At 38.8% G+C, this 17908-nt stretch overlaps 1 protein-coding gene across 2 annotated transcripts; it reads right to left on the bottom strand.

Annotated features, from left to right (window-relative positions):
- Nucleotides 1-1052: 1052 nt before the first annotated feature.
- elovl1b (ELOVL fatty acid elongase 1b) lies at nucleotides 1053-17421 on the bottom strand. 2 transcript variants are annotated; one of them, XM_032571409.1, is made up of 9 exons: nucleotides 5934-6074; nucleotides 4679-4778; nucleotides 3334-3436; nucleotides 3064-3254; nucleotides 2849-2929; nucleotides 2681-2737; nucleotides 2487-2592; nucleotides 2063-2199; nucleotides 1053-1934 (listed from the first exon to the last, which is right to left on the bottom strand). In XM_032571409.1, exons 3-9 carry the CDS (start codon nucleotides 3401-3403, stop codon nucleotides 1572-1574), a joined length of 1005 nt encoding a protein of 334 aa, XP_032427300.1. In that variant the 5' UTR covers nucleotides 3404-3436; nucleotides 4679-4778; nucleotides 5934-6074; the 3' UTR covers nucleotides 1053-1571. The 2 variants fall into 2 exon arrangements, with proteins under 2 accessions (XP_032427300.1, XP_032427299.1); XM_032571408.1 differs by lacking the exons at nucleotides 4679-4778; nucleotides 5934-6074 and adding an exon at nucleotides 17292-17421.
- Nucleotides 17422-17908: the final 487 nt, after the last annotated feature.

Below are 17908 nucleotides of genomic sequence, written 5' to 3'. Positions count from 1 at the left end.
ATTAGAAAAATGTTTGAATGTGATCATTTATTGTGCGAACTTTAAAAATAGATTGTTTTCTTTTTACAATGTAAGCATTACACATTGAGGTATACACTTCCACACAAATGTGCATTCTTCAGTACCATTCCACAATGGCAAATGACACAAATGACAGCTCGTCTAAAACTCCAGACGCTTACTTCACTCCTGGCAGACTTGGAATCTGCAAACGAGTTGCTGCCGATTAGGTGGATTAATACAGCCACCAACTACAACTGTTGCACAAGTTTATTTGTATACCTCCATAGAAACACAATGCAGTTCAAAGTGTTGGTCCGGACTCAAGCAGACACACAATGTGAATGAAAAGCAGCTGTGCGTTTCCAGACACCAATAAAAATCTCTGTGGTCTTTTAAATGGGGTTCATGAAGATGGAGCTAAAACGACCGTTTAACATTTACCAAGTTTGCAAGCAAAATGACTAATGACCAAATTCACCATCCCATAATTTGAAGAACTCAATTTCAAGATCTTAAGTTTTTTTTTCCTAGAATAAGAGCTTGTCACTAAACTGGTTTATGCTAAAATATTACAAAAGGGTAAACATGAAGACGTGTAAGGCTTGGTTCAGACTGGCAAATGCACCATGATGTCAGTGTTCGACCTCCAGAACCTTAACATCTTAATGTCTTTATTTTTTTTTGTTTTGGCTGATCATTAAATAATACCATCATGTGTTGTTTCTTAGAGACTGGATTTAGCAATAGGTAGATTATCCAAATACAAATCCATGAATGACCCTGCAGCAACTAACGCATGGTTGAGTCTGGCAGAAGTAAGTCCGGTGTGCAGCATGCCTTCTCTTGTACCATGAATGGAGAAGGGAGGAGGGGGCATAATGGGTCACTTGTTTACCTCCTACTTAATCCACATACTTGAGATTGTTGGGACATGTGGCATTTGCAAACTGTGCAAATAGTTTCTTCATTGTTGCAATGCTGCACGACATAAAACCCCAGCGAAGTGAAAACTCAGCGAGTCATTCAAACAGCAACAAAATACCAACATGTTACAGATAATGTAGGACTGAATTTATTGGCAATTAAATTTGAAATACACATGGTAACAAAATTTAGAAAGCACACCAATATAATTAGTTTTTTTCTCTTTCTGTAAAACTATTTACAAACTGCTGTTTTTTTTCAAAGTTTAATAGAAACTGTACAGTCTTCTGTCCACAGAGGGGGGAGGGGTCACAGGCCAGCAAATGGGCTAAAAGTTCACCAGTGTGACACTGAACTATGAAGTTGCTTTCAACATCAGTGAAGACATAACATTCAAAACATCTTCTCTTCATACATCATGTTCCAATAGATGATTCCACAATACAACAAAAACCCAACAAAACCAACTAACCAGGTGTGGAACCCCAACTGTGGAAGTCATCGACCACATTGATCTCCCATGTTTTACACAAGAAACTAAAAAAAAAAACAAACTGTAAAACAGTCAAATTATTCTTTGGAATCCATAGTAATTTTAACAAGCTGACTAGGTCATACTTCCTGGGTACTTCCTTCCAAAGTCTCTAAGCTTTCTTCATCTTGCCGTTGTGGGCATGGCTGTTCTCATGGTGAGTGGAGCCGTTGGTAGCTGCGTGGTGGTGGATGCCGTTACTGCTGCCGTTCTCATATTTGACATTTTCGTGGACTTTTCCGTTCTCTTGGTATTTGCCATTTGCATATGCCACTGCACCATTCTTCTGTTCCTTGATCTCCTGTTTCGGCAGCCGCTTACCCTTCACGTAGGCCTGGACCCAGAAGTTGGAGAAGAGGACGAAGAAGAAGGTGCCATACATCCAGACGAGGTGAATGACGGTGGGGAACTGGTAGTCACAGCTGTCCATAAAGTAATACTGAGTGGCGTGGAGGGAGACCAGGACAAACTGGGTCTGTTGAAGGGGGGAAAAACAAGAGATTAAACCGACTATAAAACACAAAATTGTTTCTTTTAGTTGCTATCTCTAAAGGAACTCCAGTAGGAAATAAAACTGTAGAACTGAATGCAGGGTTTTCTTACCAGCTGAATGGCAGTCATGTATTTCTTCCACCACAAAAACTTCTGGAAGCGCGGTCCAGCAGCAGAAAGGCCATAATAGAAATACATGATGACATGGACGGAAGAGTTCACCATGGCATGGAAAGATCCCATTCCACCTTAAGAGAAAACACACGTCATTAGACTAATTTAATCAAAAATAATAATCCCCCTGGTCAACACAGTCTCCATCCTAATCATTCTCTCAGAGCTGTTGCGGCTACAAAGAAGTTGATGCTACTAAAACAGATGAGTCAAGGTTTCTGATAAGCTTTTTACAAGGCCAAGCTAATCATTCTGGTCCGTTTGCAACACTCTGGTATGCAGGGTGAAAAAACTCAATTGTACCCAACCTGGGTGGCCTCTGTCTCTTTGTTATTTTCATATTAGCTTGACATGTACTCACCAGGAGCAAAGACAACTCCCCACCACCAGGTCCACGGCATGAAGGAGTGGTGAAAGATGTGCAGGAACGTAATCTGGCCGTGTTTTTTCCTCAACACAAAGAAGATCTAAAAAAGATCAACATTAATTATTTACCATCAAACTATTAAGCTGATTAATGCATAAATAAAAGAAGGTATAGAGAATAAGACTTACTGTGTCCATCAGCTCAATTATCTTTGAAAACCAGAAGAGCCATGCAACACTGACCATCTAAAGAAAAGAAAAGTCACGTTACCAGCAGGTCTATTTTTTTTTTATAAAATTCAAATCAAAGTTATCAACGCCCCTCTTAGTGGTAGTTGTTGAGCTTGGTGAACTTACTCTTAGAGCTTGAGGACTATTTGAGGTATCAATAGGATCACATCTCCAAGTATATGTTGTAGCCCAACCAGACATCAGAAACTGTAAAAAAAAATATATATATATATAATGTAGAAGCAATGTTAAACCAAAGGAGCGTGCACACAAAATGCATCAGCGGTGAACTACAATTGCACTGATGAGTCAAATTCTTGGAGAAAGTCTAAGATTCCTACCTCATACACAATGTAAACTGATAGAGCCACCAGCAAGAAATTGTAGACTATCATGGGCTCCTTCAGCTGGAAGGGTTTCCGGTTGGCCATAATGCGAGGTCCCACGTACAGTATGAAAAACAGGTAGACCAATAGTATTGAAGTCATGGGAACAGGACTCTTCATCAATGGGTAGTCCTTTATCCGTGGATCTAGAACAAAAGGAAACATTTTCAGCAAACAAGTAACGGAAAACAAACTGTTTCTGTACTTTAAGGGTAAGTTGCCTACCTATTCCTGCCAAGAGGTAATTGTAGATATCCAAGGCATGCGAGCCCATCTCCTGAAGTTGCCGAAGCATATTTGCTGTTGTGAATTGTTGAGACCAAGTTAGCTGTGAGGAAAATAAAGACATCTCATGGTTAGAGCCTTGTGCACGAAAAGCCAAACACAGCATAAATGCCTCTGGAATTGTTTTTACAATCTCGAGACATTTTAACTTGTTCGCCCAAAGTTTATCCTTCCAGTCCCATCTCCTGAATAGTTTTTATACAAGAAAAAATATTTTCTATCTATCTAGAGTGTTTTCTTTGTCCTGGGCTGAAACTATTCACCAGATATGGTCTGATACGAGAGAGGCGGAGCCACGACCCACAGGCCACAGTGAACCGATTGTTCAGGAGTCAAGCCCAAAGGTTCAAAGACAATATCCAGACTGCTTTCTTCAAATAAACTCCACTGGGACAGAAAAAAGTAAGTTATGCAACCATTTGGTCACTGTACTCTGAACTCAACCTTGAATATAACCATTTCTTTAGTAAGACCCACTTCTTGACAAAGCAAACAATGAGTAACTAAATATAATAAAAATATTGTCCAGGAATGATGCTTTGGACTTCAAGTTTAGGCATTTGATTTCTATAAAGGCTTAACTCAAGTGCAAGCTGAAAAGCAATGTAGCAAAGTAGAAGATTTCTAGGGTGCGGCTTGCCCCGAGAGAACCATTGTTTGAAGTACAATCTACAATGCTCTGAGATTTCATTGCCCACAGTCCTCCTTTAGCCAACATCATTAAAGGCTAATAATTTCAGTCTCTGGAATGAAGGTCAGAGCTGACATACCACAGCACCTGCAAGGAGGATAAGGGCTGGGGGAAAAAAAGGAAAAAAAAAAACTTGGGAGGAAACTGCAATGCAGAAAATGTGTTTTGTGTGTTTCTTAGAATTGGACCTAGGAAATTTGCTAATAGTTTTACAATTCCTATGGAAAAGTTATACAAATACCAGTCAGTTTGTTTTAATCAAATAAACATTTACTCTGAAAGCAAAAAAAACCCTAAAACTGGAGAGATTGCACATTTCTCATTCCCTTTGTAGCTTGTGCAAATTTTTACACGCGTCTACTAGAACACTTTGTAGCAAGCAAAGTTACTTCATGCCAAGATTTCAGGTGACACTGAGAAGCATACCAGACAAATTTCTGTCAGCCATGCAGCCAGTTTCCTTCCACTGGCCTTTTAAAAACAAGAACAAAAATAAACCGCTGCCAGTTTGCAGACCCAAGCATTACGTGCACGTGCTACGTGTTACGTGTTGCGTAGCAGTCCCAGAAACATGGCATTTCAGATAACTCTTACATAAAATGCTGAGGTTGTTTTTGATTTGTTGTTGAAATTTTTGATGAGGCATCACAGTTTGGTAAAAGTATCATGTCTGATGTCCTGAGTGTGTCTTGTTCTGGGAAAGAAAATGCTTTACTGTTAAATCAGAAACTGGTCAGATTATTTTACTCCATTTTAGCCACCGCTAAACCAAAGCAACTATAAGGCCACTTCAATGGCCAATTGTGGACAGGGTTCAGGATAGTTTTAAACCCAAAGATACAGCCGATGGTGTTAGTGTCAAGTAAGAATGAATTGTTCACTGGCAAATCTCAACATCTGAACATTTGCAAAAGTTGTGTCAGACTATTTTAGTTAAATAAAAGGTTGTTTAACACAATTTTATGAAATTTGAAGTGAACTTTTCATTACGTTGCTTAAAAGTTTCTTGTTTTAGGAGGAAATAGGAAAAATGTGACTATGAAAAGTAATCATACCAAACAACAAGATAATCTTGTAGTCTTATGAACCAGTAGCAGAAAAAGTTAGTTTCCCTTTTCTGAGACCCAGATGAAGATAGGAATTCAAGGATAGAGCCCTTCCTTATTAGCCCAGTGCAACCATAACAACCATTTCACCAGAACCAGCTGCAACTCACTGCCTCTTATCTCCACTAATTAAAAGCCTGCACAGAACTTCCCGGTTGTGCAGTAAACTAGTCCATGACTTTGCTTCTGGTGCCGCTAGATCAGCTGAGGTTCAGATAGCCCAACAGGAGGACAAGGATTTTCTCATGACTGTGGGAAGTGGGGAGGGAGAAGGGGCCAGAAAACCGTCCGGTATTCCCATGACACAATGATACAATACAACTGTGGACATGTGAATACTTAAGCACCTTAGAAAAATGCCCTCTGTTCCCTCTCTCTCGGGAGAAATGAGTTGCAGATGCTACCACCACCGACCCCTATACTCTAAACTTTCCAACACCACCGCCCATTCATTACGAGGAAAGTTTAACAGCAAAAGGTTGGTGTATGACTGTGAAAGAGAGACCAAACGGAAAGGAGGGGTAACTTCCCCCCCGATAGAAAGCCATGTCAATGAATCATGGGGATGGAAAAATGTAGCTCACGAGTTAGAAGTTAATGATTAAAGAACAGTAAAGGACAAGGAAGGAAAAAAGCTGTTTGAAAAAAAGTCAACACATTTTCTTTCATAAAAATTACCCAACACATCAGCAGAACACATTCCCCGAGTTATTGCATCTTCAAATTAAAGTTGTGATACATACCGTTGCAAGAACAGACTTGTTTCTCCCCCCTAAATCATCAAAGCAGAAGCGTTTTTCTCCTTTTTCGGTTTTGCAAAACCTCTCAGTTGACTTGAGCTGCAGGTAGACAGGCAAGCAGGCGGGAAAAAAAAAAGAAAGAAAGAGAAAGCAGCAGAGGGGGAAAAGAAAGACAAGACTGAGAAGGGGCAGGAAAGTGAGAAAGTAAACTGAGAGTGACTGGTACCAGCAGTCTTCCACAAGATCACACCCTCCCTGACTCACATAGTGGATGAATAACCAGCCTTCAGAAGGAAAGGGAGGGAAGGAGGCAGAGTCAGAGGGAAAGAGGGAGTGCAAGCACTATGTGTGAGTGTCCTGTACGTCCGTAAGAGATCCAACTGGGATCTCTTACACCCCTATTTACACCCACTTTGCCAAACAATTCAAAGTGAAATCATGACCGCCAGCCATACCTTAACGAGCAGAAGTTCAGTCCCCTTTTAACCGCTGTCCCGGACAACACCCTGTTGTCCCTGAAACACACAACTCTGGAGTTGCCAGGCAAGTTTACCCCCTCCTCCCCTCCCTTCTTCCCTCCCTCACTCCTCCGGGTGGGACGATTATATTATTCACATGGAGCCGGCAAGAAATCAGAGGAGACTCTGTTATCGTGAAGGGGGCTATTGTTGTGTCTTTCCTGGCCCTCTACACAGCCAACACCCATGAAGCAAAACTAGCCTCAGTTTCTGTGGTGAGGGACAATGTCATGATCCAAGTGTCCCAAGTTTAGTAGATGGCCCAAAACATCTGCACCACCTTGCCTCTAATGTGGCAAACACTACGTTTGTACTATAAGCAAGAGAAGATGAGTATGGACCTGGACTAACGTTTTCCACTGGTTGCACTGGTGGGTTTCACCCAAACTTTTGACTGCATCACATTATTTTACAGCTTATATTAAATCTGTCAAATTAAGGTAATATTGACCTGTAAATAATCTAATAAACAAAGTTATTTATTTGAAGCAGAATTGGTGAAAAAGTGGTTAAGAGCTTCCATGAACTGAATTTTTAACATCTCAATCTCAAGTTAGAAGATGTTTTAAGTGCCAAATATCTGAAGAACATCTCCAACTAAATATTTCATTATCACCAAGACATTTTTCAGTGTTTAACTTGCTGAAGGAAAGTGTATCATTTGCAGAACTATATCATCTCAGCCACTACTGATTTTCTATTTATGCATTCATTGTGCTTTTTTAGTGTTTCAATTCAAAATGCATTAGAACCAATTACAAATGCACTACTGACGGTGTCCTGCCAAGGTAGGTCACACAAAATAATTTGTTTTCCTTAAGGGACCCATCTCATTTCCTACCCACCTCTTGATCAAATGACTTAAAATTTAGATCTGCCTGTCTGAATAATTTGGGGTGCATATTTATTCAATCTTTATATTGCTACATTTTGTATTTAAAATGATTCATTCATGTGGCCTATCTAGCCTTAATCACCTGTTAACCATTTCTATAAAAAAAAATGTTTTGGAGTCGGAAAAGTGTTTTTTGGTTTCCAGGAGATAGAACGTTTAGTGACAATTATGCTAAAATTAACGCAAGTGTCCTCGTTGAGAACGTCGTATACTGAGCATAAATATTTAGGGATTGAGTTTACAGACTTGGAGGGTTTCCCCCGGACGTACCGTGTCAAAGCACTGGTAATACTTTTTTGGAAAGCTCTGACCTTAACTTTTCTGTATTCGCTTGTCACTGCAGCTAGTCAGACTAACTTAGCCTACTCACTGACTGCAAGATACAGATGTAGACGCATAAAATGGATAGATGGACTAATCTGTCAGGGTATCCCACCTTTTACTGTGTGATTGATTTAGATCATGAAATGGGCCTGATGTCCGTCTGTTGTGAACCTCAGAGTCTGAGACTTTTTTGTTTCTTTGTTTTTAACCCCCAAATGGTTGCAACAGTACAACCTATGATTTTTTTCCCCAGGTGTAATAATCCTGACTATATTGGTTGCAGTCTAGAACCGTGGGAGGAGAGAAAAGCACTACATATGAACCAGCTGCCGATAAAGCTGAAGTTTGCTCAGGGTTGGATGGAAAACATAATGTAGACCAAAATAATTGCAGCAAAGTAGACATGACTCATAAGTTAATACTTAAAATTTCCTGCAGGACTTGCATAAGAACGTTTTGCTTTCTGAAAGGGAACCACTAAGTCAAATGCCAGTGCCACACCCAGGCAAGCCATGCAGGAACATCAACCAAAACCATTTGGAAATACTTTGGGATCACATTCATTTTAAAACAATAGCGTGGCATGTGCAAAAACCAGGAAAAAAAAAAAAAAGCTATTGATCATGTTTATCTTTTTATTACTTGTAGTTTTGAATGACAACGGCTAAAAATGTATTCTTTAGAATTAAAAACTAAAATCAACAAAGAGAGAACTGTAAATCAAAATGATTTCAGTTTAAAAAGGACAGTATGATTTTGTGGTTCTCGCCAATCAGGGTAGTACTTTAAGTTGTCCAGAGGGTTTCATCTGTAGTTTCCCCCAACTGGAACTGATTGTTGATAAGAAAGAGAAAAGGGACGGATTGTGTAGCATCTGCAATGACACGGGCACCTACTAACCCAAACTAATTAAGACACAATCAGAATCAAAAAGAACAGGTTTAAATTGACCAAACTATGCCCAATTTTTACCTGCGATTGGTAGGCAGAAACACAACCAACTTAACTGGACATTAAGGGACAGAGGGGGGAGCTCTGCTATTTGATAGGATCCCCTGAGCAGAGTCATTACTCTCTCAGATTGGAAGGAGTCTTATAATGGTAGTGAAGTGGTAAGCATGCCCTCAGCCCTCCTTCTAAGAAGTGTTTCAGGGAGATTGTATCTCGTGGTTGCCTTGGAAATACTTCAAAGCTCCATTTCCCAGACAAGTTAGAGCCGTTGCTCCTGCAGCCAGGTCTTATTAGTAGCAGAAGGCTGACAGTACGTAAGCGTCAATTTCTTATTAAAAATAATAAAAAGACAGACCAACTGAATTTCCCTACTACTACAGTGTGGTTCATCTTAAATCTAGACCAATTTAGAGGATTAGGTGAAGATAACATAAAATATCCCTTCTCTTTGGTTTTCGAAATGACCCTAGATTTGAGAAAGCACTTCAGTAAACTTTGAGTTGGCCAACAACCTTCCAAGCAGGGATTGTGGGATCATTAGGAGTTACCATTGTCTGTAATAACTCTTGCCAACACCCGCTTTTCACATAAAAGCTTAATTTGACTCTGTACTGCCAGCTCAGGCTTATCAGCTTTAAACTCCCATTTTGCCCTTTAAACATGCAATGCTTCACAGCTTCATCTGAAATTTGCAGTGCTATGAAGTACGTTTCTGCCAAATACTGATTACAAGCAACACTGTAAATCACCTCACTGAAATATAGTAATTTACCTTGATAACCTCCAAGTCATCCATGTGCCAAGTTTTTTTTTAAATCAACCAAGTTTTTCTAATTCAGATCATGGAAAGTGAAGCAGTTATGTCAGAATAAGCAACAATACCATGCGATCCAGCACCATTTACCTCATCTACAAAGACTATATTTTACATAAGACTGAAGCTTTGCAGCACGACTCAGCTGTCTGAAAACGTCATACACGTGAGCGTGTCTTGTAAATAGTTACGGTTTCCAACCAAGCAGATTTGACTAGAAGACTTCCACCCTGCAGAAGGGGACTGGGGTAGAATTACTCCAGTGCACTTTAAACCCTTCCCTCTGAATACCACAAAAAACATCTAAGAAAAACACAGTGTCAGGTAGGAGCCAACCGAAGCATTTCGCACAAGACGGTCATTCTGACCTATGAGACGACCACAGCCTCCCATCGAGAATCCACTAGGATAAGTAAGGGGAAAACAGAAAATGGTTGGAGGGGATTAATGTAATTTACACAAGTAGTAAACTCTGATGTTATCACATTTAAAAGTTACGCTTATCAGCAAAGAGGCCCGCAGCCTGCCAGTATGTGATGGAAAGAGCATAAAAACAAACAGGCAGTCGTAGATTTGAGAATACAGGTGAGATCTCAATAACAGGCCGATAGCTCAGTACTTTTCAGGCATTCATAATATCATATAAACCAGACGTAGGGAAAGAAATGTGGTAATAACCCACACCTCCGCAGGATATACACCCTACTCGTTCATCAGAGTAAGGTTAATGAAATAGTTATTTTGAATGAATTAGAAAATGCCTTCTTATGGACATTTTTTAGATTCAGAGTAACTTTTTAAAAACAAACTAAAGGCAGGTATTAAACATAATTTCATTTAGCCCACTTTTTTGTGTTAAAAGTTATTTTTACACTTATGTGATGTAATATTCTAATCACATGCATTTTCATTAGCTCTAAGCAGAAAATCGTAACAGACAAAAAGGATGTGTGTGATTAATCTAAATACTGTGTTCTACTTAACAAACTGAGTTACTGGGGGGAAAATATATTCTTATTTATTAAAATATGACTATTTAATCCTATTTAATCTGAAAATCAGTTCAAAATAATGACATGTAAAAGCAGAATGAGGCCATTTCACACTTTAACTAAAACCTACATTGTAATATTTGTTTTTCATTTCAATATTCCAGCTGTATTTGAAACCAATCCATTCATAATAATCTGATATAAACCATTATTTATCAAAAAAGAAAGCTTACTGGAAATGGTAATTGCCCAAGTGTTAAAGCAAATGCGTTATTGCATTGTTGAGCAGTTTCATCAATAAGTCACGCTTGTGTCACATGTGACTTGCTATGTGTTCTATGTTTAGCCAACTTGTTCTGCAGAATTCTTTTGCCATTCGATGCATTTTAACAACTTCACCAATTAAGTAGTTTCATAGGTAAGAGTTTTCTCAAGACAATGCAGAAAAAACAGGCATAATTAGTCATATCAGAGTGCAGTGTGTTGACTATGCAAATCTGTTTCAGGAAAAAAAATAAATAAATAAAAAAACATCAAAGAGCATCCATTATTACATAACAAAAAGCAGTAATGCATGGCAATAGATTGTGTAGGGTGACATACTGAGGTCAAAATTCTTAGGGACATGCCTTTTGTTAGTAAGCCCTTCTGTGTTCTTCAGTCTGACGTATGGGGACACAAATAGTTTCACAATGTGTAGGACCTAATCTCATCCCAACTTGTTCTGCAGTTATGTCATCATGAAGCACGTAAAGCAACTAAGACACTCATTCTATGCAAGCTCTGCAACATATTTTCTTAAACAGGGAAGTTACCCACAGATCCCACACAGCTGGGAGCTAAACTTAGATTTTCCATCACACAAAGTAAAATTTTAATTGATGAGCTGTGCAGATTTTCCACCTATCAGAAAGAACCAGGAGAGCAACTACCAGTATTTTACAAACCTGTACTCATTTAGTAGTCAGACCCGGTAGCTTCTCTGCAAATAAACACCAACATAATCCCACAGTAAAAGATGACTACTAAGATGAGATCTGAAACATATCCCAGGTATCAGCTATCTTTACATGTCTACCTGGACTGGAACAGAAAGTCACATGACTTAGACAGGTCAAACAAGGGGGTCAAATGTTTCCTGAGTCACTTTTAAAGCTTGTTGGAGTTCATTCGTTTTTGTCTCTGTGCACCACCCAGGTTCGTTAACCAGTTTCAGAACCCGACCAGAACCCCTCAGTGTAAATTACCTTGAGAAATAATGAGATTTGGTTATATATAAAAACAGGCTTTAATGCCGAAAAATTATCAAATGTTACAAGCCATACATGTCATACAAATGGATACAGAGTGACATTCACCGTCCAGCGCTGGGGCCACACTTAGCTCACCTTATGGCTGTAACCAAGTGAGGCAAAGATTGTAGCGCAAATTTAGCTTTTTATTCTTTTCTGCAATCTGCACTCTCCATAAAGGGTATTCTAATCAGTTTCAGTCTGTTTACGTATGACTGGCGGCAGTCACACATAAACATGGCTATGTCAGCTGCAGAGTGTGAGCGCAAGCAGATAGAAGAGGATAAAGGAGATAGAAGAAAAACACAGAATCCATAACAAGCCCATCAGATCTCCATTATTTATTTCTTCAAGCTGCTGATTCTGACCAGGTCATGAATTACAAGGTTATCCTCAGTTTTGAAGCTAAGTGTATGTTCCTAACTTTTATTTGATATTCAGTACACAAGAGTTTTAAAGCTATATGCCAACGCTTAATGCATTAAATCAATACATTTTTCTGTAATGATTTTGATCAATGACCAATGCAGCTCTAACTTATATATATATATATTTTATTTTTTTTAAATGAAGGATTATAAAACTAGCACTTATAATTCCTGTATATTTTAATATGTACCATGTAGTCTAACATAATGGAATAAGAGTGTTTTGCAGAAGCGGTTATGTTTACGCGTGTTTATTTCCAGGCATGCATACAAGATTAAAGTTAAATATAACCCTCACTAAAAAAAAACAACAAAAACACAACGCATCACTTGACAGAAAAAGAAACATTAAGAAAATAGAAGAGCTTAATCAACAGATTCGCTATAGACCACCTCCTCCAAGCTGAGGAATCCTGCCGAACTTATTGTGGTACTGACATGCTAGCATCCAGTGTCTCTGCATTGTGCTGGGATCTGGGTGTGTAAGTGCTGGGAGGGTAGGGAGTATCATCTCAAACAAGGCCTACCGATCAACATTAACCTCATTTTCTCCCTCCCCCCCTCCTTCCTTTTTCTCACCTAGTCTCACCAAGGGCTCAGATTTCTGTAACTTTTCACAGACAATTTTACCCGTTTCTCATGTGTGTCCGAGTTTATGCAAACCCAGCAGTCATCAAAGAAAGACATAGGGAATAGGTTTACAGTAAACATGATGACATTTCAGCATGACTACATTCCAGGAGAGAGAGACATAGACACTTATAAGGCAAACCTCAAAGTTTTTAATGGGTGACGAATAGCTAAGCATAATGATTAAAGACCAAACCAGTGTGAAAACCAACCTGGTAGGCAGGTTGGGGTTGTGCAAGACTTAAACATGAGTGGAATGAAACCCTTTATGTCTGTCCAGACATTCTGAAACATAACGCTACAGAGAGAACACGACTGCTTACAAGCTGCTGTGCAAATAAACAGTTATACTCTGATACTGATCCTTTATTCAACGTGTGTCACACTCCAATCATCAAGGACCAGTGTCCTGTCATTTTTAAATGCATCTTCGCTCCAACACAGCTGAATCAAATGGTTCAACTACATCCTCGCCATGTCAGAGACTCCCCACAAAAGAATCGTCACCAGCCAGGTGTGATGAACCAGGGGGAAGAAAAAAAAAAAAAACTCCCAAGGAATTACTTTGGACACCACTGCTTTCTTCAATAAAGAAAGATCCAGAAAAGACACTCACAATTGCCATACATGTTCACATAGTTTCCAACATCAAGTTTTTATCATTTGACCTTTGAGCTAATTTTTCAAAAATGAAAGAGCCAGCTGTTCAAGCAGATGCCTAGATGGAATGTGCTTTTTCAGCCTGTTTAAACTTCCTTATGGCTATGTAGAAAGGGACATTTAAACAAGCAGATCATTAAAAAGTCAAAACATCATGAGCGTCCGGTTACACTTTCTTTCTGTACCCAGTAAACCGAGTTATCCTCCTCAGATTTAGTGACCCTCATCTGCTCCAACATGAGACATCTGTTCCAGTTCATGGAAGCTCAATATTGTCCTTTTATGGTCAAACCCTTGTTGTTGGAATTTTTTAGACAACACAGATGGTTGATTGTTGTTTTAAGGTGATACTGTCTGAGAAAATGAGGAATGATGACTATAAAGTGTTCCAACCAAACCGGTAACAAACCAACCACTATCAAAACCTACTGGACTGAGTGTGATTCTTTTCCCCATTGTGAATAAAGTCACCTCAGTCAAGTTGACCTCACCCAAATGAAAAAAAATGCACATGAAAAACAAAAGTGGCTTGTTGAATGCGTGTGGAAGATCTGAGGTGATTTTATGCTCCTTGTTAAAAGCTGTAGCATAACAAAATCAACACCGGGCCTTATTCTGCCATCTAGATCCATGACTGACGTCTCCACTTTTGCCATGTTGCCGCAGACAGGACGAGAAGGACATGCCAAACACCGTCATGGAGTCTAAAACATTTGGTTGAACAGCCATAAAAAGGAAAATCCATTGCAGTTTAATACAGAAACTTCCCTGACCCTTCGTCTACTAACCCCTGTTGAATACAGGCAGTGAGCTCTACTGTCTCTGCTAGAGTGTGTCGCGCATCCAAATTAGTCTCATAAAAAGTCATGATGTTCATATTCATGCCAATAAGAAAACTCTCTCAAAGACCAAAAGTGCCATGCTCAGAGAAGAACCCAATTCCACCATTAGATACTTCAAGCCTGAAATGTGTGGAGGTGACAGAGGAACAGTGTTGCCTGAGCGAGTTGTACTGCATTTGGAAACAACTGAGATGAATCCTTTGATGGATTAGGCCATAGGCCAGTACAATATGTTACAAATTTATCATCACCACGAAACAGAGCAAAGAACTACTTCAACTGCAATGAGCATAGGTTGATGAAGTACCATGCTTTGAGGCTCTTTATACTAGTAATATACTTTATACTTGTTTCTTAATGCAGCACAGAAAAGATTTTACAAGGTAAAGCCTTGGTAAAGTGGTAAAGTGATGACAAAACTACATGACATACATGACTCTTGCAAGCAAACAGCAGAAAGACATTAGCAATGCTTACTTAAATACTGAATTATTTAATCGCAAGTCATATTGTTGTTGTGACAACCTTCCTTGAGCTCATCAATATTACACGATCGTTTCCAATGAAAAATATTGGAAACGATCCAATGTTCCAGCTTCTCTCCATCCCAAAAACTGCATGGATTCTCAACACATGCAACCCAAAGGTCACACCCTCCAAATAACATTGATTCTGGAATGGAGTCATTAATTTAATAGTTGCTTTTTTTCTTGAAAATTTAGTTATAAACAATATTAAAGTTACACAGTTGTTGATAAAATTGGAAATTCTACCTTTAAAAAATGTTGCGGACTGTACTTTAGGACAACACTTGTAGATGTAGCGTCAACAAATAACAGGATTAGTTAATACAAACTCACAGTAAGGAATGAGGAAATTATTCATATCATTTAAATAAAAAGTCTAATGCCTGTCATTAACCCAAATAAAATGCTGCCCATTAGTCAGTTCTTTCTCCAGTTGAGTTTTTGCAAGTGATGACCTGCAAATGATTAACACTTAGCCATTTAAAGTCTAATACTGCAATACACAAGCTCTCACCTGAAATGTTCACAAAGATTTTATCTTTTGATCGATTAACCCAACAATCTTTAACTGCAGTTTGAGATAAATACTCAGCTTCATTGATTTAGGCTGGTCTAAAGTAATAAAATTTAGGAATTTCAAATATTTGCTAGAATAAAAACAAAAAAGGAGTCAGACCGAGCTTTTAGTCACCACTTTCTAACAAAGCTGGGCCTTAAGTAAAGAACTAACATTTACCAAGGGCTGTCATTATGAAGGCACTCATCAGGAGCTAGTTCAAACACTGGACAACACAAAGAAGACAGCTCCGTCAAAGCAGGATCACAAAATGTTAAAGCCTTCTTCCTGTGCATCTGTAAACTAAATCACTAACTGACAACAATCCTCTTAGGGTTTTACTCGTCAAACTGACACGAAAAACCAGCAGAGAAAACTCAAGAGAAGTGCACCGCCTAACAGGAAGACACTAAGAAAAGCACCTCTCCCAGTTGAAAACCACAAAGAACTGGTGACAATTATTGCTCCGAAGAAGAAGGGAAAAAAAATCTATACATTGTCTCTTGCTTTGCCATCTGCTCTGTTCATATTTTTCAAACCCTTCAGACAGGATGTTGACACTGGAGCCTGATGAAGTGATAAGAAAAAGTGACACAGCGGAGATAATAGTAACAGCACTGGCACTGTGTTTGCATTACCCACAGAGCTTAGATAGGGGCTGGTCGACCTTGGGACCATGTCCTCCTCACCACCATTGGTTACAGATTATGTTTGCGTTGTTAACAGTTCGTTAGAACCCATAATTTAACTCGGCCAACAATCACACATAAACAAAAGGGATTAATGATGACCAGCTGGAAGGTAAATAACACGCCTTGTTCCCATTTTATAATTTTTAACCAGTGCACAAAGTATGTTTTACCAAATCTAAATATGTAACAGATAAAATTATAAAATTAAATCTTTTTAACCAACAATATAACAGAACATTACTTGAAGGAACCAATGATATTGGATCAAAGTACTTTCTGTCACACAGTTAGAGTCACTTGCTTTAAATGTACATTTTCAATTTGTTTGTGACCATAAGAGAAATGCATTTGTCATTGCGCTAATCTGTATTCTTAGGTAGCTGCTGTTGGTGGTTTCTACAAAATTATGAAATCCAACACCAGTGTCGAAAGTCCACATTATACAGCACCCTAAAAAAAAAAAAACAAAAAAAAACCCACAAAAAACTATGTACTCATATGTACGGTTTACTAAAATACATGCGTTTGTTGGGGAAGTAGGAAAATAAAGAAATAAATAACTGTGCTGATTATGTTTTTTTTTATTTTTTTTTTCAGTCAAAACTTTTCCATCTAGTTTGGAGTCATATTTATGAATGAGCAGCCACACCAAGCTATTTTACTGCCTGGCTTATGAGTAGGATCAAGAGAAGATCAGATATGAGAAATATCTTAAACATTTCCTTCATAACGGTGAAGCACAATCCAAAACTGCAGCTTGTTCCTCCTCCTCCTCCTCCTCCTCCTCCTCCTCCTCATCACCTTCACTTTCAGATCAGAGTAATACTTCAAAACACAGCAGCCACTCCGCACCTGTCAATAGGATCATTGTTCGCGGCACAGCTGCAAACATGACACCATCAACAATAACCTGAACAATTAGCTTGAATAAACAAGCGGACTGAGATGCAAATTTACACCACAAGTTCCCTTCCTGAGCAGGATACACCTCCTGACACCAATCCGGGTGTAACTTTTAACACTGTAATTTCAAGCAAATAGAAAGAAAAATAACACTACTTTTTATTCACCAACTGTTAAACTGCTTCCGTATAGCGGTTTTAACACTTGTTGTAGAAAGCAGTCCCGTTTTACACACCTCTTCTTTTTTTTTTCTCCTCAAACCAGGCCACTTGAAAGTAACTCCCGGTACAAAAAGTTCAACATTTTTCTCAATAAACTGTATAAGGAAGCTACTCACTGCTTTTGCCAAAGTAAACCGCCGCCCGGTCTGTTGAAATCTGGCTGATAAAGGAAACGCGTGTGACTGCTAAGTTAGCTCAGCTTCCTCTTCCTTTTTGCTTAAATCTCTGGACCCAGCCCTCCGAGGGAGCAGTAAGAAGGTGGAGCCACCCGGTACCGATGACTCAGTCACTTAATATGGGCGGAATCGAGCCTCAGCGGTACACTATCAAATGTCGAAATCAAAATTGATCAGAGAGGGGAGATTGCTTTTTTTATTTCAAATTCTATCCTCCAAATACTGATGCAGACAGGGGACATCGACTGAAATATTCTACAAAAACATTTCTGGCAAGTAAAAGCAAAAATACTGATACAAATATTTACGTTTAATATGTTTATCTGTCCAGTTAAACATATTAAACAATTTGGTGTGTCTGGTTGCCTTTAATGTGTCAGCGAGGATTGGCTCTACAAGTAGGGGTGTAATTTGTTACTGTTTGCTCACAATTTATGAATAAAGAAGTAAAAGTTGTTCAAATATTGTAAATAATAGGGTTAAGAATTGTAAAGTGAATGCATGCAGAGAATATATGTAAAGGAATATGTATACTTGTAAAATATGTTCATAGACAA

This window comes from Xiphophorus hellerii, chromosome 9, assembly GCF_003331165.1.
Source record: "Xiphophorus hellerii strain 12219 chromosome 9, Xiphophorus_hellerii-4.1, whole genome shotgun sequence".
Lineage (NCBI taxonomy): Eukaryota > Metazoa > Chordata > Actinopteri > Cyprinodontiformes > Poeciliidae > Xiphophorus > Xiphophorus hellerii.
The sequence above is the reverse complement of the archived record's forward strand: the minus strand, read 5'-3'. Positions and strand labels throughout refer to the sequence as shown.

Bases quoted from the DNA above. Each gene is read 5' to 3' on its own strand.
- elovl1b (XM_032571408.1), bottom strand. From the start codon at position 3,403: ATGCTTCGGCAACTTCAGGAGATGGGCTCGCATGCCTTGGATATCTAC. The intron at 3,255-3,333 runs GTAGGCAACTTA...CTTTTGTTCTAG, and splicing joins TTACCTCTTGGCAGGAATAG to ATCCACGGATAAAGGACTAC. The intron at 1,935-2,062 runs GTAAGAAAACCC...CCCCTTCAACAG, and splicing joins ACATGACTGCCATTCAGCTG to ACCCAGTTTGTCCTGGTCTC.